The 22,323-nt window shown below is 40.6% G+C and overlaps 1 protein-coding gene across 2 annotated transcripts; it reads right to left on the reverse strand.

The window, feature by feature from the left end:
- Nucleotides 1–1,218: 1,218 nt before the first annotated feature.
- Nucleotides 1,219–21,420, reverse strand: OAT (ornithine aminotransferase). Of its 2 annotated transcripts, XM_054982672.1 has the most exons (11): nt 21,298–21,415; nt 17,556–17,616; nt 17,239–17,457; nt 11,801–12,025; nt 11,415–11,510; nt 10,031–10,158; nt 9,477–9,599; nt 8,229–8,357; nt 3,538–3,651; nt 2,553–2,697; nt 1,219–2,066 (listed from the first exon to the last, which is right to left on the reverse strand). In XM_054982672.1, exons 3-11 carry the CDS (start codon nt 17,435–17,437, stop codon nt 1,906–1,908), a joined length of 1,320 nt encoding a protein of 439 aa, XP_054838647.1. In that variant the 5' UTR covers nt 17,438–17,457; nt 17,556–17,616; nt 21,298–21,415; the 3' UTR covers nt 1,219–1,905. The 2 variants fall into 2 exon arrangements, with proteins under 2 accessions (XP_054838647.1, XP_054838646.1); XM_054982671.1 differs by lacking the exon at nt 17,556–17,616 and having other exon boundaries at nt 21,298–21,420.
- Nucleotides 21,421–22,323: the final 903 nt, after the last annotated feature.

Raw genomic sequence — 22,323 nt, forward strand, 5'->3', positions numbered from 1 at the left:
ACAAACAGTTGTAAATAGAGAAGCAAGCCTTTAATAGCCACCTGACAAGTGGTTTAGCAATCTCCGGAGACCAAGCATCTGGCCGCCTTGACTTCAGGAGCGCTTGCGCTCTCTCTCTCACACACACACACACACTCTCTCACACTCACACACACACTCACTCTCACACTCTCTCTCCCTCACACTCCCTCTCTCCCTCTCCCTCTCCCCCTCTCTCCCTCACACTCCCTCCCCCTCCCCCCCTCTCTCTCGCTCTCTCTCACACACACACACACACACAGAAAGAGAGAGAGAGTTTTATAACTCACTGTTCAATTTCCTTTAAGGTATTTTGACATAATCTGCAAAAACAGGATCTGCTCCCAGCAAATAAGTCAGATCATGAGCAACTGAGTGTGGTGCCTTACTACTCAGTGCTCCTGTATATTATCCATGAATCCAGAACGATCACCCACAAACATGAGGACTATTCTTTGAAGACACATTTTCATGATCATTTGAAAATAGCCATCTTCATTTTTGTACTTTAGACGCCTTCAAAACAGCTTCAACCCACAGTAGGTGGAATCATCCCCTCCCTGCTTTTTCCAAATGAATAAATTTTTAATATATTCAATTACAATAACAATGCAGGTTAAGAAATGAGTGAACTATTGTGAGTACAGGTGACAGTGAATGAGACATCAAAAGAATGCTGATGTTTCTTAATGACCACGGCTGGTCATCCCTTGTGCAGGGGTGAGTCCGAGGTGAGCACTTTGCCAACCTGAAGTCTTGCAGTATAAATCAGGACAGAACAAGAGAGGTGATGTTTTGGAGCCCTGAGTTAGAGGGAAGCAGCATGGGGTACTGGGAGTCTGTGGAATCTGCTGCCTTTTGTAAAAATGCCCATTCTACAGTGCTCTGTTTATAGATCTTATAATAAAACAGATGTTACAGAAATACCATAACTCTGTAATGCTTTCTTATCTCACAGAATTTAAATCTTGTACTGCATCTGGTATGTACATAATAGTATGCTAACATTAACATCAGCATTACAATATCAAAAGAATAGCATAAAAGTGGTGAATTTCTGCATTGGCAGAGTTAGGGGTGGCCATTGCAATTAGCTTGATATGACAAATGAATATATTTCATCGTAGTGGGAAACTGACTACTCAAGAAAAAGGCAGATGTCAAGATATCTTCAAGCACCTTTAAAAACTTTCAGAAATAAAAAGGTTGATACACATTTTTATTATGAAGAATCTTCTGAAAACAACACTATAAATGACATGTTTGGGTTGCCATGTTTAGTTATTTTCAATTTAAGAAAAAATTTGACATTTACACACAAGTTTCATCTTACAGATAAAACTTTGCAATCTAGAGTCAATGCCAGTATGTCACTAAACAGATGTTTCTTACAATACCAACTATGACATCCAGTTTGGTCAGCCTTTATAAACAGATGTACCTTTCTGAAAGTACAAACTTTATTTCTGAGAACTTTACAAGCAAGGATTTCCTGACAGGATATAACCACTTTTAGCAAAACTTTAGTCTTTACACAGCACCAAAGGACTTTTTAAAAAGCCAAAGATTATTATTTTTTAATCTTCTTCAGATGTTACCATTTGATACATTAGAGTTAAACATTTATACTTAAAGCTTTCAGTGATATTCATAGACAAGATATTAAGCCGTTCATAATCCTTCAAATAAAGGCCAACAAAATTTCCAAAATATAGAAAGTATATTTAAGAGTAGATCCATCATAAAAAATGTTTAACTATTTAATTTTAGAAATATTAACTGTTTTTTCATAATGTTAAGGAAGAAAATGTTAATAGGGGCTCCAGAGCATCACTTTTGCAGGATCTTAGCAGATTCAAATTGAAGACGTGCTTTGAAAATGTGATTTCAGAAAGATAAGAGTGTTTTATGGATAATTTCAATGCACTCTCTGAGCTCATCCTCCTTTATCACCAGTGGAGGGGCCAACCTGATGATGTCACCATGTGTTGGTTTGGCCAGAAGTCCATTGTCACGGAGTCGCAGGCACACTTTCCAGGCATCATAATCTTAAAGAAATACAAGGCAATCAACATCTGCATTTATTGTGGAGTAAATATAACTATAAGGTAACATGAAGTATGCAGCTTCATTCTGTTGAGGAGAGAAACCTTCAAAGCTAACATTACTTCTAGGCATTTTGGAACTGTGGCCACATGGGGGCAGCTGTGCTGCCACACACTTTAGACCAGCTCAAAGTTTGCACGCAGCACATAAAATTGCTAAACTTATGAATTCTTATGGGAAGGTGATTCTACCCTAGGCAGCCCTTACCTGGGCTTTGTCACAAGCCTTCAGCTGCAGTTTCTGCTCAGAGCTGGCTAAACACTCAAGTTTCATGTCTGGTGTGGTCAGTCTGTCTCTTCTCTAGAGACAGACTGCTCCTCCTTTCTTTTTGAAGCACCCACAATAATGCCTTTTTAAAAAAGAAATGTAGGGGAAAAGAGAAAGAATACAGAAGGGCTAGCACCCCACCTAAGAAACATTAGCCTTACCTTTAGTTTCACGAATAACAATAGCATTTAATAATCCTTTCCCTCTGACACATGTTACAATATCTGAAGGGGTCTTCATCAGTTCATTCCTCAATATATTGCCCATGGTTTCTGCATTTTTTGTTAAGTCTTCTTCTTCAATTACCTAAAGAAGTTTGAGATGAAGTTTGAATGCCTAAGAATCTTAATGGAGTAAGCATAAAATTTAGTATGGCTCAGTACAAGAACACCTGCAAGAAAAAGTAAGCTGATCAAGAAGCAGGACATTTGGTTGCACTCCTAACAGCATACAATCATACAGAAAAATGTACTGAAGTCACAGCATCATTATTCTAAGAATGACATTTTAAACCTCTCCAAGGAGCCCAAGGTAGCGTACTACCCCCACACACACCACCCACCCCCAATTTTATTCTCAGTAACCAGTGAAGAGGGTTAGGATGAGAGCCATGCCGGGGCCAACAGTCACCTAGTGAGCTTCACAGCAGAGGAGAGGCTCAAACTTGGGCATCCCATGCCCTGGTCTAACACTCTAGCAATTACAGTGCACTTGCTCAACCTAAAGCAGACCGGTCGCTCAGCAGGATGTGCTAGTGTCACATTTTATTCTTAAAGAAAGGGTAAATTTAGGGAAATTAATAATAATAATAATAACATTCGATTTATATACCGCCCTTCAGGACAACTTAAAGCCCACTCAGAGTGGTTTACAAAGTATGCCATTATTATCCTCATAACAATCACCCTGCGAGGTGGGTGGGGCTGAGAGAGCTCCAGAGAGCCGTGACTAACCCAAGGTCACCCAGCTGGCTTCAAGGGGAGGAGTGGGGATGCAAACCCGGCTCTCCAGATTAGAGTCCTGCGCTCTTAACCACTACTACACCAAATTAGCCTCTCTCTGAAAACACAACTCACACGTTAAACATAGCAGTGTTAGTCCAACCATTTTTCAACTTTTTAAGGCCTTAAACTACAACTTACATACCTCAAGTGCTGCCACGGCCACCCGACATGCCAGTGGGTTCCCTCCGTATGTGGAGCCATGTTCACCGGGTTTAATGGTGAGCATTACTTCATCATCACACAGTACAGCAGAAACCTACATACAGAAATGCTGCACTAAGAACCAATGCATTAAGAATAATAAAAAGGTAACACTCTTCTGCCTGACCACAAAGGAGTTTGTATATTATAAGCACTTAAGACTGTTTCATTCAACAAAATTACAAGCATGTAGTATTTTTGCTGTCTATGACTATTATTGCTATACAGAGCCAAAAGCAGCATTCCTAAACTACTTTAAAATCCTTTGGTAGTGCATCTCAAGTAAATGGTTCTAAAACAGCAGTGTCTGCAGATGTGATGGCCCTTTTACTGTATTTAGTGTGCATTTACCATTTAAAATTTGACTCCGCTCAAAAAAGAAAAGGGAGCTCCAATCTACAAAAGAGCTGACTGTAGTATTTATCCTATTCAGCAAGGATGTCCCCATGTCAAAGCTTGTTCAACCAATGCATGTGAACAACCTACTTAATTCAAGCATCCCAATAATGAAGACATTTCTTTGAAACTGAAGCACATTGATCTTGCTTTGTATATAATATACTCCGGACTTTTTTTCTGGGAAAAGAGGTGGTGGAACTCAGTGGGTTGCCCTCAGAGAAAATGGTCACACGGCTGGTGGCCCCACCCCCTGATCTCCAGACAGAGGGGAGTTGAGATTGCCCTCCGCACCGCCAAGCAGCACGGAGGGCAATCTAAACTCCCCTCTGTCTGGAGATCAGGGGGCGGGGCCACCAGCCATGTGACCATTTTCATGAGGTTCCGGAACTCCGTTCCCCTGCGTTCCCCCTGAAAAAACTTAAGATTCAATCACAGGTAGACCTGAATGCTCTCTTCCAAAACAAGCCATTTTTTAAAAAAGAAGCGAGCACCAGATTTTTTCCCTCTGTTCTTCAGTATTTACCCAGCTTGTAGCATAAGGTATAATCGCAGCAGAACCAAATACTTCTTGGGAAGTTGTCACTTCCTCTTGATTTCTGTGGGCTCAGTAAGAACCCTGCAACTCAGCAGTTCTGTAGAACAGTTCAGGTGAAACTTTCTAAAGTGAGAGCCACTTCTAAACTTACTCTGTCTTTTGGAAATCATTTGCAAAGAATTTTCATGCTACTTTGTTCTACTGAAAAAAATCTCACATCAGTTACCAGAGAAAAAGTTTATTTTTCATTTGTAATAGTTAGTATACAGCAATATCAAGTAACCAAATGAGTATGATGATTTAATGGTCATTTTACACAGTATATCCAAGGCAAGCCCAAACTTGTAATAAAACATTTGCTCAACAGGAGCTGCAATGAAACACATCTTCTTGAGGAGTGTGTGGGTGCATGTTATCCGATGTTCACATTTACAAATGCAAACCGATTTAGGCACACGCTTCGATGTATATCTAAAAATAGTATGTGAGATGTCTCCCATGGCCTTGGTTAAAGAAACATGATTCTGCAGCAAAGGTGACCAACTGGGGCAGACTGCACTGTCACTCAGTGGAAAGCCAGTACAAGGCAAGACATTTCATCCACAAAGATTCAAGGAGACAAATAGAGAAAACAACCTAAAATCTTATGGAAAGTTTATCAAATGTACACATTGTATCTAAATGTAAATAACAACTTTGTAAAGGAAGGGCTTCTGGCAGAAAATAAGATTTTAAATGACTACTGATGGTTAAAGGAGAAAGTGCCAGAGCAGGATTATAGCTGAACATCAAGGGGAAAAAAGTAATGCCTACTGAGGAATTATACAATTTTAAGGAAGTCAATGAAGAAATTCAGGATTTGAGTCCAGTGGCATCCTAGAGACCAACCAGACCGACTAGGGTGCCAATGGACTCAGATCCTGCTGTTCTACTGCAGACCAAGAAAGCTATCTACCTGAAACTAATGTAAAAATTGAAACTAAAGATTTTCTATTCCTTGGCCTTTTCTGCATATTCAATTTATAGTGGGTTTTCAGAGTATTTGGCTGGCGAGGACTACACTTCTGTAATTCCACACTTAGAGGACTCTAACTGAAGTGTTGTTTGATTATCTTTTCTGCACTTTGAAAAATGCCCCATTTCTCAAGTGGGCTTTCTGGGAGATGAAGACTAATTTTAATTACTTCTTTTGTGCAGTGCGTTGCAATGTTGGGATGTTAGTGAGTGTTGTACCTTCAATCCTGTACATGTCCATCAATGACTGGATAATGTTATTTGAGCTCCAAATGTAACAAATCTTATGAGTGTTGATTGGCTGAGGTGTTCTGGAGGGAACGTTAAAATGTTAAGCAAGTATTTTAGAAAACAATATTGCAACATTGTTTTTAAAAACTTAGAGGGAAACTGGACTAAAAAATATGGGAAACAGACTTCCGAACAAAATATCATCCTAAATAGCTTGTCTGAGTGCAAATACGATTTATTTCATACTGTTGAGGTTAGTGCGCACATGCAACACAAACAATTTGATGACTTTTTTTTTTTTAAGTATGAGGACTGAGACTGGTGGGGGAAGAAGGAGGGGTTACTCATTGCTGTTCAACCAATCAGGATTCAAGGGGATAAAGGGAAGGGTGAAAGGCAGGTTACACTGAAGAAAACATTCTGCTCTTCAAAAAAGCCACCTTAACTTCACTGTGAAAACACACTGGGATACGTGCATGGGGAGAAAAACAACAGAAAACCTGGGGAGGGGATCAATCCTGCAGCAGCTGTGGCCTTTCACAGTACAGAATGCAAAAGAATATGGGGAGCAATTTGAAGACTGAACCACGGTATTTTGACCGTGCATGGGGGACTCAGGGGATAAACTCAAGTTCTATGTGGCCAAAACCAACAAAAAAAAAAACCCTGTGCAGAAAAGCCCCTTGTCTCAATCGCCAACCAAATAGGAGACGGTAACAAAGAAAACAAAAGGAGACTGGGACTTGGAAGGGCAGCCATGAAGGAACTAGAAAAGATCCTTAAGGATAAGAATGTGTCGCTGGGGGACCAAGATCAAGGTAAGTCATACTGTAGTATTCCTCTTTACTATTAATGGCCATGAAAGTTGAACAATGAAGAAGGCTAACAGGAAGAACATTGAGCCATTTGAAATGTAGTGCTAGAGAAGTGTTTTACGGATAGGTGCCATGGATGGCCAAAAAGACAAATAAGTGGATTCTAGATCAAATCAAGCCTGAATTCTCCCTGGAAACTAAAATGATGCAGCTGAGCCTGTTGTACTTTGGTCACATCATGAGAAGACAATTCACTGGAAAAATTAATAATGCTAAGAAAGGTGGAAGGTAGCAGGAAAAGAGGAAGACCCAAAATGAGATGGCTTGACTCAAAGGAAGCTACAGCCTCTAGTTTGCAATATATGAGAAAGCCTGAAAGAATTGTTAATTCATAGGGTCACCATAAGTTGGAAGCAACTTAAAAGGCATGTCACACACACACACACACGCGCGGCAACATTAAAGAAGCAGAAAGTAAAATTATGACATAAAAGTGAGGTGATTTTATTTCTAGGATGGACTGAAAAGGCAACAAACTTGTAGGCCACCACACAGCTTGCCTGGTCAGAGAGCAGCTTCCATTAATTTTTAATTTATTTTTTTAGCTGCTATTAAACTGCTTCTCTTAGCTAAAAGCAGACTAAAAAAAAACAGATCGTCATCCAGTGGGCCCAAAACCACCAAAGCTCATGCTGTTCCTCCTCCACCCAAGCCCTGCATCTGAACTGTGAGAATCACAGAACTTCTGGGGTCTCACCCCTCAGCTTGAGAACCACTGCTGCAATGAAATAATTCTGTGCATGACCGTCCATCTGTTTGTTCTGCTGGGCAAAACTAACAGTGTACTGATTTGGGATGTTTAAGATAGACACATTGCCCAAAATCATCCAAGCAGATTTCAGAACATGTACAAAATGTTTTGGACTGCGAACAAATGTCTTCCAGGAAGCATAACAAAACTCCGGCTTTGCTCAGAGAGAGTTACTGATGATCTACAAAAACACTACACAAAGACTGCCTTAATCTGGACATCTAAGGGCTGTAACAGGTCCGTGACGACCTTGGGAGGTCAAAGCTGCATAGTCACTATTGACCAGCTCAGCATATATCCACACAAGACTAGTGACATGGGGGACCAGAGATCGGAAGTATTCTGCATCAAAGCATTTCTAGTTGAAGTACAGGTCATGTTAAGCACCCATCAAGTCATCTTAAGATACAGGATATGGTCTCAGGGACTAGTAGTACTACATCTTTTCTAATTCTACAGTGGTACATTGACAATCATTTATTTCCCTCTCTAGAAAATCAGAAAGGCTGCTATAAGGCAGAGATGCTTGAAAGAGCTCATAACTTCTAAAAGGCAGTATGGAAAGAACTCAAATAGAAACAAACATGCTAATGTATGGAACTATCCCAAAATGTGTGTATCTTCTCTGGAGGGAGTATGCTAAAGCTCTACACTGGTGGTGCAGAGTGTCCTCAGATCAAAAGCACTGCCCTACTATAAGAATATGAATACCGGTACATGGCTTAACTAGACCCTGTCAATGACCCTTTCCATAAATCAGTGTTGTACTTTGTTGAGAACTTCAATACATTTAGAATAGGTTAGCAGTGTTTAAATACATTACTTACGGGATAAACACCTCCAGACAAGGCCTTTCCGAGCAGGATCAGATCAGGTCTTACATTTTCATGATCAACGGCCAGCATTTTCCCAGTTCTAGCGAGCCCAGTCTGAATTTCATCAGCAATGAACAGCACCTGTTTTGTTTCACAGGGATCAACATATAAATGCTAATCCTTTAACAGAAAACGTATCTTTGAAATGGAAAGCCCACCCCAACTTTTCAAGCAAATAAACTCCAGCATTTAAATGCTTTGTCTCAAAGTCAAAGATTCTTATCTATATCTTTGCCCTTCTGGATTACATATAAATGATATTGTAAGAGGGGACTTCAATAGCAGAAAAGATTTTGTCTATCTGTTTAAAAATCCTTTACATACACATTTTTCTAAGAACAGTTCTTTGTCTTATTAGAAATTGGTTTCTTGAAATTCCCCAAAATCTACTGTATATATATATTAATACTGCAATGGTTCTAGAACTTACAAAAAAAAGGAAAGAAAAATTTCAAAAGTGGATTCTCTATCAGAGAACAAGGTTGTCATTAGTTTTTTGTTTGTTTGTTTGTTTTTAACCTGGGGCACACTCTCCAAAGCTCTACAACACATGATTCTCTGGGTCACATCCCTAAAGCACATCTATTTACATTCAGTCTTCTGTTGGGTAGCAAATTCCAAGTATACTGTGAGGCAAACAGGACACCATAAAAATACCACAGGGTGAAATCCACCATTGCTCTACAAGATTAAAAAAACTCTTCTGAAAACTGTCCTATTAAGACAATATGCTAGTTGGGTACAAGGGGACTGAAGTCCAAGCCTCAGGGTACACAAAGCATGTTCCAACAGTTTTACTGCCTTTTTCAGACAGACACAGAACCAGTGAGATATCTGGGTTGAGCAAGGGCTCACCTTACAGAAAAGTATTCTCCCAGGACCCAGCTGAAGTCACTGGTGAGAAAATGAGAACACCGATTTCCCCAAAAAGTCAGCACCACTCACTGCTGGATCTTGGAAAGATTTAAGAAGCTACATATTAGATGATATGCTACTAAGACATTTGGGCGGGGGGGGGGGGGGACAAACACTACAAGAGAAAACTAGCAATGTCAAGAAAATAAGAGCATGCATCTCACAATATATGAAGTCATCATAGAATTGCTGTCTTTAGTCTAAAAGAAACATACTATACTAGTTAATAAGCTTGGCCATTCTTCAGAGTGAACGTATTTTCCTTTTTTGCAATGAATTACTCACATTGTGTTTTGTGCAAAGCTCTCGCACACTTGTTAGATAACCTTTATCAGGAACGATCACACCGGCTTCACCTTGGATCGGTTCAACCATGAAAGCTGCTACATTTGGATCCTGAAGTGCACGCTAAAGGACAAATGATTACAAATAGAAACAAGTCACTGAATGGCAGGTATGCAGAAACGCAGTTTCGGACCCTGTAACAAAAATCTTTATCTAAATCATATTTCATCTCCTAACCTCTAATATGCCAGCTAATGTTGACTTCACACCGTAATAGCTTTTAACATGATCTACTAAGGATAAGATTTTAGATTAAACACTACAGGCATGCATCAGTATATCCCTGACAGATTGCAAAGGAGAAAGCAAAAAAAATAATTTTCTCAGCAGAATGATGTAAAAGCCATTTAGGCATAGATTTTGGTATTTAAATACAACAGTAACAAAGTACAGCAGAACAGCAGCAACACCACACTGAATTTAGGTGCAAAGGCAACACATGTAAAGTTGTTTCAAGAGTTGCTGGGTTACTTCAAATAAAAAATTAGGAGTACCTCAAGAGCTGGCAAGTCATTGTATGGAATGACTTCAAAACCTGGCATAAATGGTCCAAACCCGTCATAGCTGGAAGGATCTGTAGAACTTGAGATAGCGGATAATGTTCTTCCCCAAAAGTTGCCAGCTGAAAGGAGAGATACAGGACAAACAGTTTAAAAAGCTTCCACATTTAGTCAATAAAGGAAAGGTAGTTATGTTGGATTGTTGAGCTGGCAGCTTGGCCAGCTCAACAATCCAAAGAGGTTAGCAGACACCACATAGCTTACTAATATTTGAAGTATCTTTTAATGCAAAAATAGTGCGGTGATTCAAGTTGAAAGGATTGTGTTTAGGCACATTTCCCAGCTAGCCTATCTGAACAAGTAATTGAAAATCAATTTAAGACTTCTATCACTTTTTACCCATCTATCTAATCGCTTTTACAAGCCTAGCACTGGACTTTGAACCACATTTAATGTTAAGGTCGTCAATTTAGCTGCAAAAGCAGAACTAATTAGAGATTATTGTTTAACTACACCAAACATGTATGCCAACTGCCTAAACACAGACTTTAGCTGCAGTTGTAAAATTAGTGCATTCTGTGTAACAAGATTTTTAAGGTGAAGTTATAAAACGCTGTCAACCAAAGCTAAGGATACTTATGGAGAAAGCTCAAAGATGTGCAGAGCAGCTCTAAGCATATTACAGTACAATATTTCTCTGAGTTTAATGGCTTTTATTCCCTTCAAATGTGCTCAGGGTTATAACTATAGCTTATCACCCTACCACCCAAAAAAGTTGATCTTCAGTGCACAGCCACATCCTTCTAAGTCCATGGAAAGGAATGGGCTTAGAAGAGTGTAAATCTCTTTATAATTGTACTGCTTAACTCTTTATGGTGCCAAACAGAATCAATGTGAACTAATAATTTAGTAATACATGTTCATAGAGAGTAATATTCTACAAGTTTTCAGCTTAGAAAAGTGACAATGTTCACTTAGAAAAGTGACAGAAGACACAGTAATAACTCATGCTTGAGCTTTAAAGGAAAGAGAAATAAATCTGTAACACAAATACATCATTAGCTTGCTTTGCTTTTTTAGATACAATGGTCTGAATTTAAAGGTCACCAATGGAACAGTGTTTTCCTAATGCCCGCCCCCGCTCCTGCTGCAGTCCACTGAGCTTCCCAAAATGCTACACCTGGGGCACAAGGTATCCTCAAGAACACACGAACAGAAGAAGGGAGGGTGAGAGAGAGGGAGGGGCAAGTATGCAACAAGAAGAGTCAGCAAAAATCACACATATCCATTCTCTGGCAGAAGATGGTCTTTGGATTTCATAGTCTGCCATTCCTATTACTTTTGCCTTGTCTACAGTTCATTATATTAAATAACATACCTGCAAAAATCATCTTTGCCTTGTATTTTGGAATTCCTTTTACCGTATATGCCCACTTACGAGCCAGTTTACATGCTGTTTCTCCAGCCTCCACACCTAAGCCAAAAAGAGCACACACAAGGAAATGGGGTAGGAGAAAGAAACTTGTTATATCAGACCACATATTACATACAAGCAGTGACAAAAGAACACTGCTCATGAGGAGAACCTACCTAGGATCCTGGAAATGGGGAAGCTACCCTTACATACTAATACGTTCATCTCAGCACAGGCCCAGCAGATCTTGGGAAGTAATTCAAAACTTCAGGGATCTACAACTGTCTTCTGTAGTATTCCACTCAGGAGTTACAAAACTATTCATTCATATGCTTTTCCGAATATATTACCTGTGTTCATTGGAAGCACTTTGTTGTAATTGAACATTTTAGTGACATACTCTTCGTATTCACCAAGCACATCATTGTAAAATGCTCTTGAGGTAAGGGTAAGTTTCTCAGATTGGGATTTCAAAGCTGCTACAATCTTTGGGTGACAATGGCCTTGATTGACAGCACTGTACGCACTTAAAAAATCAAAGTATTTTCTGCCTTCTACATCCCATACATAAACACCTGGAAAAAAGGAATAAAAGGAGAATATTAATCATATGTAAAGCAAAACAATTTAAATAGGTATTTTGTAAGATACAGGCACAAGATGACTCAAGTCAATGTAATTCAACTGATAAAATTAAAATCTTGGGGAAAACTTTGGTTAATAAACTAAAATACCACTTCACAAATAGAACAGATGCTTTAATACAGCTTTAAAAATATCCTTTGCCCTTGGAAACAGTTAGATTACTACATTTTTGCCTGGGGACTCTTGCCACAAAATGAACTGCTACTCTTATCTTCTTAATTAGCACTGGCCAGATATTAGATTTTTCACCTATGGAAATCTGCTCATGACAACCACATATAGCAGTCTGTGCTAACTTTAGCAAGGAAAGACAACAGTGATTTGATAGAGATACAAAATTCATATTCCAATCAAAGCTCCATAAATACATGAGTTAAGTTTACCAGCTTCAAAGACAATCAGAATGCAAGAGTTGGTGCTCAGAAACAGAAAGAGAAGATTTGTCCCAAAACTATGGGAAACCAATAGTTTCTTCATAGAAGATGAACTCTTCATTTGTTAGGCACACACCATCAAGCATGCAACTTCTGCCCAAGTCTACCTGTAGTTTGCTAGGAATCATGGACAAATGTTAGCTTTGTCCTTTCAGACAGAATGAAACAATGGGAAGTCTGTATATTTTCAAGACTCCAAGGTTACAATGCTGTTTTCTTTTCCCTCAACCAATAAGCTTTTTGAAGATGGTAAGATGCCAAGACAAAGTTGTTTTACTTGTGTTCAAGGAAGCAATTGATAATGTTGTCCATTATTTTCTGCCTTGCCATACTCTTATCTAGGTTCCAAACACATGTTCAGAGATCATTTTACTCTGCAGAGTTGTTAATTTGCAACTGTAAACAAGTAAGAGAGTTATCCTGTAAACAGTTACCGAACACTTACATTTCACTACTAGCTTTAATCTAGTATTGTAAGATTACAGAACAGCAAGAAAACTCTTAGACTTTGTCAGTATTTGATATTCATATTAAACTAACACTAAAGATGCATTCTCAGGCAGTGCTGAAGTTTTGCAAATGTAATTAAAGAATTTCAGAGAACTTTTGAATCAGTTGCCTCAAGTCCCAGCCTGCACAGCAACCAAGAGAAAACTAAAAACCCAGTAATTTTTCCAGCAGAAACTTCTGAGGGAGCAACGTCACATCGGTTGTCTATGTGAATTACTCTGCAGAACTTTTTGTCCTAAAGGCACAAAAAACATAAGCAGCAATGATCATTTTCCTAATTTTCATGTTTAACTTAATTACTTTATTTATTCTGATTCAATGTATTGTCGAAGGCTTTCACGGCCGGAGAACGATGACTGTTGTGGGTTTTCCAGGCTGTATTGCCGTGGTCTTGGCATTGTAGTTCCTGACGTTTCGCCAGCAGCTGTGGCTGGCATCTTCAGAGGTGTAGCACCAAAAGACCGAGATCTCTCAGTGAGAGATCTCTGTCTTTTGGTGCTACACCTCTGAAGATGCCAGCCACAGCTGCTGGCGAAACGTCAGGAACTACAATGCCAAGACCATGGCAATACAGCCCGGAAAACCCACAACAGCCATTATTCTGATTCAGTTACAGCCAGATTTTTTTTTAAAAGCCTAACTATTGCTTAGGGAAGTACAAGACTATGAGGAAGACACTTAAGACATAGACACAGCCAGGGTAAGGCATGTGCACCTCACAAACATATCCTCTGATCTTTCTGGCAACTTTCCCATCTCCTGAGCCTTTAGCAGAAGGGTTGGAAAGGGAGGATCAGGAACCTGACAAAAAGAGGTTCCTTCTTTCACTCTTCTCCCTCGCCCCCATGAAAAGCTAGAACACCCTGGATTTCAAATTCTACGCTTGCATGAGACAGTCTTCTGTACAACATCTTCCATATATACAAAGCAGGAAACACACACTAGCAGCTGCAATATGATTCCCTTACATATTTTGAACTGCTCATCTTTTGCAATCAACTGATCATTATGACCAGCCAAAAATTGTCAACAGTTGAACTGTTTCACTTCTTCAATTACACCGATAGCCTCTTGGTGCTAAATTAAGGCTAACTTCACAGTTTTGCTACCAAAAGCCACTTCATATATTCAGAAATCTGTTCTACTGGTGCTGTTTTGTTTACACTCCTGTTACTTAATCTCTCTCTTTTTGTTGCTCATTTATTCATTGGCTTAAATTCTCATCTTATCTACATGTCTAAATAAGAAGCAGCTAAAAATGCTTATAAGAGCCCCGTGGCACAGAGTGGTAAGCAGCAGTACTGCAGTCCAAGCTCTGCTCACGACCTGAGTTCGATCCTGGCGAAAGCTGGGTTCAAATAGCTGGCTCAAGGTTGACTCAGCCTTCCATACTTCCAAGGTCGGTAAAATGAGTACCCAGTTTCCTGGGAGTAAAGTGTAGATGACTGGGGAAGGCAATGGCAAACCACCCCGTAAAAAGTCTGCCAAGAAAATGTCGTGATGCAACGTCCCCCCCATGGGTCAATAATGACTCTGTGCTTGCACCTTTACCTAAAAATGCTTACCACACACACAAATATGTGGCATCCTTCCACATCTTGACATGTTGTGCAGATAAAACAGAGGAAGGGGGAATGGTGCTGTAAGCAACTGTGGATTCCCCCCTGAGGGGGGGAAGGGAGTTATAAATATATAAATAAGCTCTAAAAATGGATCAATCTAATCTCAGCCCTAAGTCCCTGGGGTATACACATATTATGTTCATGCACTGGAAATGTATATCTCCTGCATGCACATCTTTTGAATTTACATGCATCTAAAACCAAATGAATACTCGTTTTCTTAAAAATATGAGATGACTTTAAAACACTGGGATAGTCTGGTCCTGAATGACTGGGCTCTGCTGGCTAGCCTCGACAGTGAGAGGGGAGGGGGTTGGATTAGCACCTGTTTCCTTTTTCCCTGACCTCTCTCCCTTATCTCCATGAGATGTAAGTTGCTCTTCTCCTCACTGGCCAAGTCCTTCTCAATTATATTGGTAGCCCTTCAGGCTGCAAATGCAGAATGAATGCCAGATGCAGCAAGAAAGGAGACAATTTTCAGACACCTAACTTAGGGTGTTGCTGCCTGGTCCCTCCCGCCTCACGTTTGACCAGGGACTTTGCCAAGGCATGCCCGTGACTCCCTATCCCTGGCCCATCAATCAGCTGCAAGTTGGGTGGGTATTTTAAAGGACTGACCACCTTGGCACAAGCCAGTCCTCCCTACAACCCTCCCCTGCCAATTAGCTATTGATCCCTCGTTTCATGGCAGCCCCAAACAACCCCTGAAATGTTACTTCCGGGAGCAGGGGAGCCCAGAAATACCACCACAGGAATCAGAGATCACCCACAAGCAGAGGGAATGAGCAAATATCATCCCCTTCTTGCACTTGCAGAAAATTTAAGTGGGATCCAAGTCAGCATGTTTCTGCACACTCACATTTTGTTTCAAATATATTTGACTGTAGAGAATAGTATCTCAGCTGAAAGAAGGTCCCAACTGATGAAATGCTTAACAATACCTTGTTGTAGAAAATTTAGTTTTACAGTTAATTAGGAAACAACTGGCTCAGTTAGGCTGACCTGGTATTAACTGACACAAACATCTCTATTGGCAGAAGATGAACACAAAATAAATAGGTCGGTTTAGGCTCAGTTATGTTGACCGTGTACTAAACTACGTGAACATAAGCTACATGAACAAAAGTATATCTATTGGCAGATGAGGGAAACAAATTAAGGAGGTCACTTTAACCCAAAGTTAATCCAGAGCAAGCACAATAGCTAGCTAGCTGCTGTTGGTATGCTGATTTCCAAGGCGATCTGTAGAAAACTTGGCACAGTTAGAAAGCACTTTGATGTGGCAGAGGAGTTTAAAAGTGTTATTTTATATATAGGCAGAGTATAAATTTAGGAAATGATCCTATATCTCTGTTACATGATATTAATGCATGAACACTTTCCTAGGAGTAAGCCCTATTGATTAGACCCAAGTAGGATTCTGACTACTCAGTGCTGCTCTCTAAGTTTGTATAATATTTCCTCCTTTCCATCCTGAACAGTTACAAACTGCAGCCCTGAGCTTTTCACTAAGCTCAGCAACACCCGTTTCTGCATCCACTTTTTTCTTTTTATGCAGCATCTAGCCTCAATTTTCTTTTATCAGTTCTGAAGTTTGCTCACTTCTTTGTCTGTTTGCCCCTAATAAACGAACACCACTACTACAGCTTTCAGATTTTTTTTATTTATTAAATTTAATCTACTACAGTAAGAATGTATTTTACCCATTAAACCAAGATAACCAAGCAGCTATTCACATTTGAATTATTTCTTTGTTTATGATGTGATAGTGATCACAAGATTTCTGTATTAGGAGGCTCCACCAATTGACTAAAGGTCAAGCTGCCTCGTATTGAATCAGACCATCAGTCTATTAAGTTCAGTGCAGGCTACTTTGACTGACTGCAGCTCTCTAGTGTTTCAGGCAGAGGTCTTTCTAGAGTTCCAGCTCCAAGCTGGGAAATTCCTGGAGATTTGGGGGATGAAACCTGGAGAAGGCAGGATTTGGGGAGGAAAAGGACCTCAGCATGGTATAATTCCAAAGAGTCCACCTTCCAAAGCAGCCATTTTCTCCAGGTGAACTGATCTCTGTGGCCTGGAGATGAGTTGTAATTCCAGGAGATCTCCAGCTACCACCTGGAGGCTGGCAACCCTAGGTCTTTCACACATGTTGCCTGACCCTGTTCAAAGCAGGTGCCAAAGATTTAACCAAGGACTTTCTGCATGTAAAGGAGATGTCCTGCTACTGAGCCATGGCCATTTAATATATAAGTAGAGCCCCAGAAACACGTACCAGGTCTCCAGCAGACACACAAATACAATTCTAACCACTTACGTTGGAATAAATTGTTAGTCTTTAAGGTACTACTGGGACTCCCTATTTCATTTTATTTCCCCACTTAAATACCCAATATGGAGAAACATACAAACTTGTGTGTTCTTTACATTTCTGCAGGGGACCCTCACTTTGAAAGTACTTGTCGCTGCTTCTGAGCTTTCTTGAACATTTTACACTGACGTTTTTGCTTCACTCTTCTAGATAACCCCATGATCCTTAGATCACCACTGCCTATATATGTTTTGAACAGAATTCATTACCTTTTCCTCTTTCAAGAGCAACAGGTAGTGGATGGTAGTTATGTGCGCCATACTTGGCTTCTCGTTCATATATGTAGTCCGATGATGGTGGGCGCTGGACTGTTTTCTTAGTTGCAACAGACGTAGCTGAACTCGCTGAAGCATGAATACTACGACAGAGAGCAGCAGACACTCGTGGATGAGCAAGTTTTGAAAACATGATTGGAGTAGGTTGCAGATCTGAAAATAAAGTTCACACACAGGAAAATAAGTAACAGGTCCTAGAGATTAACAGGCACTCTCCCTCCCATCTCTGAAAATGATATATACCCACGTACTTATTTTTTTCCCGTTGTGGTTCTCTTCAATGTATACCTAGTAAACAGATTGTGGGTAGAGCTATTTGTAGAAATGGAAAAGAGGAAAGAAAAAGAAAACTAAAAGTGCTGGAAGAGGAAAAAACACTGTAATATTTAAGAGCGTAAGGTGATCCCTGGCTTGATCACTTTAAACATCCATCTAATCTAACATCCTAAAAGTGGCCAGCCACACACTTCTGGGAAACTTCCAAGGAGAGCACCAAGCCCCGGCACAAAGGCAGCAGACTTCCCCTGTTGTTTGTCCTCCCACATCGGGTATTTGGAAGTAGACTGAAGGGTTTGCACTAACAGGGTATTTCCTTGACTATTAAACAGCTGTTTTAAAAGTTGGAGACCACCCCTTCATCCCAAGTACCTAATTGCTGGAGTTTCTACAATTTTGGTACTTGTTACAAGGTATCAGAAACACTAAACTTAGTTGTATTTGTTACATATGATTCACTTTCCAAACAAAAATAGCCCAGAGTTACATTTTACAATGCAGCCATTGTTTCCAAGCCTTTGTAACACCAACAGCAGACACCATCATCAAGAAAAATAAAATCTGCTTTAACCATGAGTTATCAGAGAACTCACGCACCACTTCATAAGACAAGTTCAGTGGGTTTTTAAAAAATGGCTAATGCCTAAAATCTTCACCCCATGGATCAATACATTCCGGTGGGCTATGGAGCCTTGCCTACTGGGTTGCAAGAGCCTATGCCTTTTCTGTTTCCTTTTGCAAGGACCTATTGCCAGTGCACATGCCTAATGAGCAAGGGAGCCATGCCTCCTGCCTCTCGTTGTATGCACTCTAAAAGCAGCAGCAGCAATATGGCAAGGCCTGTCCCTCTGGGCTTGCTTTCCATAGCCTTAGCCTTGACACCTTGGGTGGCTGATGTTACATGACTTGTTACCACTGCAGATCAATGGGTCTCTTGCTCAATGAGTCCCAGGTCTGGAAACGCTGAAGATCATTGGCTTACACAGAGTTTTTTAAAGAATTAAGCAACACTATATGCATGCAATCTTTTGCACACAAGACTGGTACCAGTCACAAATTCACTGGTAGTTAGAGGAAAGCCACTATTGCTTTGCTTCCAGGCCAACCAGTATTTTTAATATCTATATAAACAAACTTTTCACTTCCACTTGGCTGAAGGTGACAAGTAGTGAACCTAGTGAATCATGAAGAGGGTGACTCCTGGAAGGTCTATCTCCCCTTGTCTCCCTACCATGTTAGATTTAACAAACAGCATTCAAGATATAAGCTTATTCTATCATGTGTACCAATTTAAGTCATAACTGAGGTATGCCAAAGACTATGCTGGGGGAAATACAATGATCTCTCTCCTCCTCTCTCGTCAGATTTTTGTATCAAAGATTTGTGAAGGTACCAAAAAAGATGACCCACCACAGGTACCTCATACAACTCAGGACAACTTTTACATGTCTTTGCCCATTGTTTAACTGCAAGGTTAGCTGTCCCCATATGCTTACGAAATGTAATTGATCCATTAGAAGTATACATTTTTTTTTTTTGCAAACCCAGGCCATCCTAATGACTGAAGAAAGGATTTCCATTTCTACATCTTTAAATTGACTTCATTCACAACATTTTCCATTCATGTCTCCTACATTTCTGTACACCAGATGCAAACATCTTAAAATTATTCAGCAGAATATAATTCTATTGAATTTTTGTCAGTTTTGAAGCATTTTCCTAAGACCATTTACAGTGCAAGTCTTTGCAGAGTTACTCTGATCTAAGCCCATTGAGATCAATGAAGTAATTCTGCACAGGATTGCACTAGTAGCATCCCACTGTTTACACTCATGTAGATGGTTTACATAATTTTGCTAGCTCTTCCAGAAGATGTAGAGTTAATTTCTGTTAATATTAACACAGAACATTAACAGAGTTCAAATGTGAAGTGGAATTTCCCCCCAAAATAGCAACTACCTCATTACAGAACTCAGTTTAAAATTGCATCACTCAAAGTTACATCACATTGAACCACTCAGCATGATAGGTCTAGCCTCATACAGCCCCTCACAGAAAGGGAACTAGTTTTTTTAATACTGCTTTAAGAAAGGTTATTTCCTGGCTTTTAAAAATCACAGTCCATATAACTGTGAAATAGCTGTGACTGTCATGAAGTCCACTGTCACATCTTACTGCCGACTAATAGAACAGAGTTGCCTTTGCTGTCTTAAGAAGCAAAAGAATGGGATAAGAAAGTAAAGCAACATCTTCTACATACAGCAGTAACATTTTAAAAGTCATATTTGACACTAGTAGTTCATAACAGATTTAAATTACTACAAAGCCCATACACATATTGTTATCAAGACTTCTTGATCTGGATGGCTGTTAAAGTGCACCAAATATAAAACTCATCCACACAAAACAGTAAGTACCATCTCATTTCATTCTCCTATTTAGTCCTTTGACTAAAAAAGAAACACTTCAGGCTCTGAGGAAAAACCCATAATATTACCAGAGAAAGGAGAGGTGTAGGTTTTTCAGTATGAAGGAAGGGTCAGTAAACAAGGCGTATGCATTCCTCCCTGATAGTTTCAGAACTTAATTCAGTACTGTTTTTTAAAAAAACTGCAAAAGCCTGTTTGACCACTAATCAACATGAAAGGAAACAAATATGCATACACCTTTCCCAAACCACTTTTAACTCTCTTAAAAGCTTTCTCTCTCTTATTCTAATTGCTTGACAGTTGTTTATTGGCCACATAGTAAAAACAGGGTGGGTGAGAAAAGAGTGCCCAAATACATGATTTTCTTCACTTCTGAGGATATCAGAACAGCAGGATTTGAGTCCAGTGACTCCTTAGAGACCAACAAGATTTTCAGAGTATAAGCTTTTGAGAGCCAAAGCTCCCTTCTTCGGATATTGGAAAACTCGGAAAGTCAGTAATTCCAAAGGACTAACTGTGTTTGTCTATTACAGCAAGAACAGAATGCAAGAAGTTTTTATTCTAGCATAAGCTTTCATGGACTAGAGCACACTTCATCATATTTGAAGAACCCCACCTACATATTATAAAAATAAATAAGGCAACATCCTTCATATAGACTACTATTTTTAAAAAAGCAGTTTCAGATGGGATGGAGACACTACTCCAGCTAATGAAAAAAAGGAGTTATCAAAGCTCTACGGGGAGAGAACAAAAAGCCAATGATAAAGTTTCTCACGTTACAACAAGCTTAACGGTGCTGGTGAGCATAACTCCTAAGGCAAGACCTGCTGGAGCTGGAACGCATACAGAAGCCTCTCCCTGGAAATCCTTCTCCCTCGCCCCAGGAGGCGAAGAATGCCAGGCGCGTCAGAAGAGGGAGAAGTGGAGAGGAAACATGCGCTCGTGCTCGGAGAAACTACCCCGTTGCATATCCCAGAGTCAGTCCCCGGCAGAAAGACGAGGTTCCGGGGCGCAGCACTAAACCCAATTAAGCCGGCAGGCGGGGCAGGGGGGAGCGGAAGTCAGCGGAGAACTGAAGGGCGAAAGGGACGCTACAGAATTACACTCCCGTGACTGCCAGAGCCGCAATGCCGCCCAGAGGCCCAGCTTAAGCCCCCACCGCAGGCGCAAGCCAGCCTTTGCTCAGCATCCTCTGGACGACAAAAAGGCCCCCTCCGGGCAAGAGGAGGCTCCCAAAGGAGCCTGACAGCCACCGTCAGCATCGCCACTCTCCCCTCCGCCGTACCTCAAAGAGCCGGCTCCGGTGCTCCCTCCACCAAGCGCACCGCAAGAGGACAGTGGAGGGGGAGAGACAGCGGCGACGCTCTTCGGCGGCTGTCACAACCTCAAAAGGCCGACTCACGTCACAACTCCACAGAAGAGCCACGCCGCCGGCGCCGGCGCCAGACGCCATTGGCCGCGCCTTCGGTCCTCGACCAATCAATTCGCGGTGATCGCTCCTCCCCGGCGATGCCCGCTTCCTATTGGTTGGCTCCTGTTCCTGCCTCGCCAGTCATTGATCGTTCTTAGCGTAGTCTTTGCTCCGATTTCCAACCAATCAGACAGTATCTGCAGAAAACCTTCTCTATGGGCTTCCCCGGTTTCTTTCAACTCCGCTTCTTTCTGTCTCTATTCAAAGCATTCCTTTATCGGCTTTGCTTAGACGCTATTTTTTTCCACCTCCTTTCTTTCCAGTCGTGGGGAGGGGGGGGGGGTTACTTCTTTTTTTAAGATCTAAAAGTACAACCTTGTATAACTATACCGTTTTGGCTGTCATTGGTGACCCCTAAAGACTCCTGGGAACTGTAGTTTGATAAAGATGCTGGTTCCCCATGAATTCCCCGGCATCCTTTACAGAATTAAAAAATCACACGTTTCAGCCTATTTAAGGCTGTCGCTTATACGTGCGTTCTGATCCTGTTTATTAATTGGAGATAAATCCTACTATGCTTAATGGGGTTTACTCTCAGAAAGTTCACTCCCTTTAGATCCAGATATCCTCAGACTTCGGCCTTTAAAAAAAAAATCAGCTGGTGGGGAGAAACTGAAAAAGAACAATAGCAGGAAAGCAAGGATTAACACTCCCCACCCACTCCTGCTGCCCCAAGATGTTTTTCCCTAATAGAAATGTTGGGATTATTAGATTTGTCAGCTTCCCTCAAGTTTTGTTGGGAAATGTAGGCATTCTGGTCTTGCAGCTTGGCTCTCCATTTAATTGAAGTTTACAGAGCGGCAGTCTATGGGAGGGAGAACATGCCATAGGGAGGTGAGT

The sequence above is a fragment of the Eublepharis macularius genome, chromosome 6, assembly GCF_028583425.1.
Source record: "Eublepharis macularius isolate TG4126 chromosome 6, MPM_Emac_v1.0, whole genome shotgun sequence".
NCBI classification, from domain to species: domain Eukaryota; kingdom Metazoa; phylum Chordata; class Lepidosauria; order Squamata; family Eublepharidae; genus Eublepharis; species Eublepharis macularius.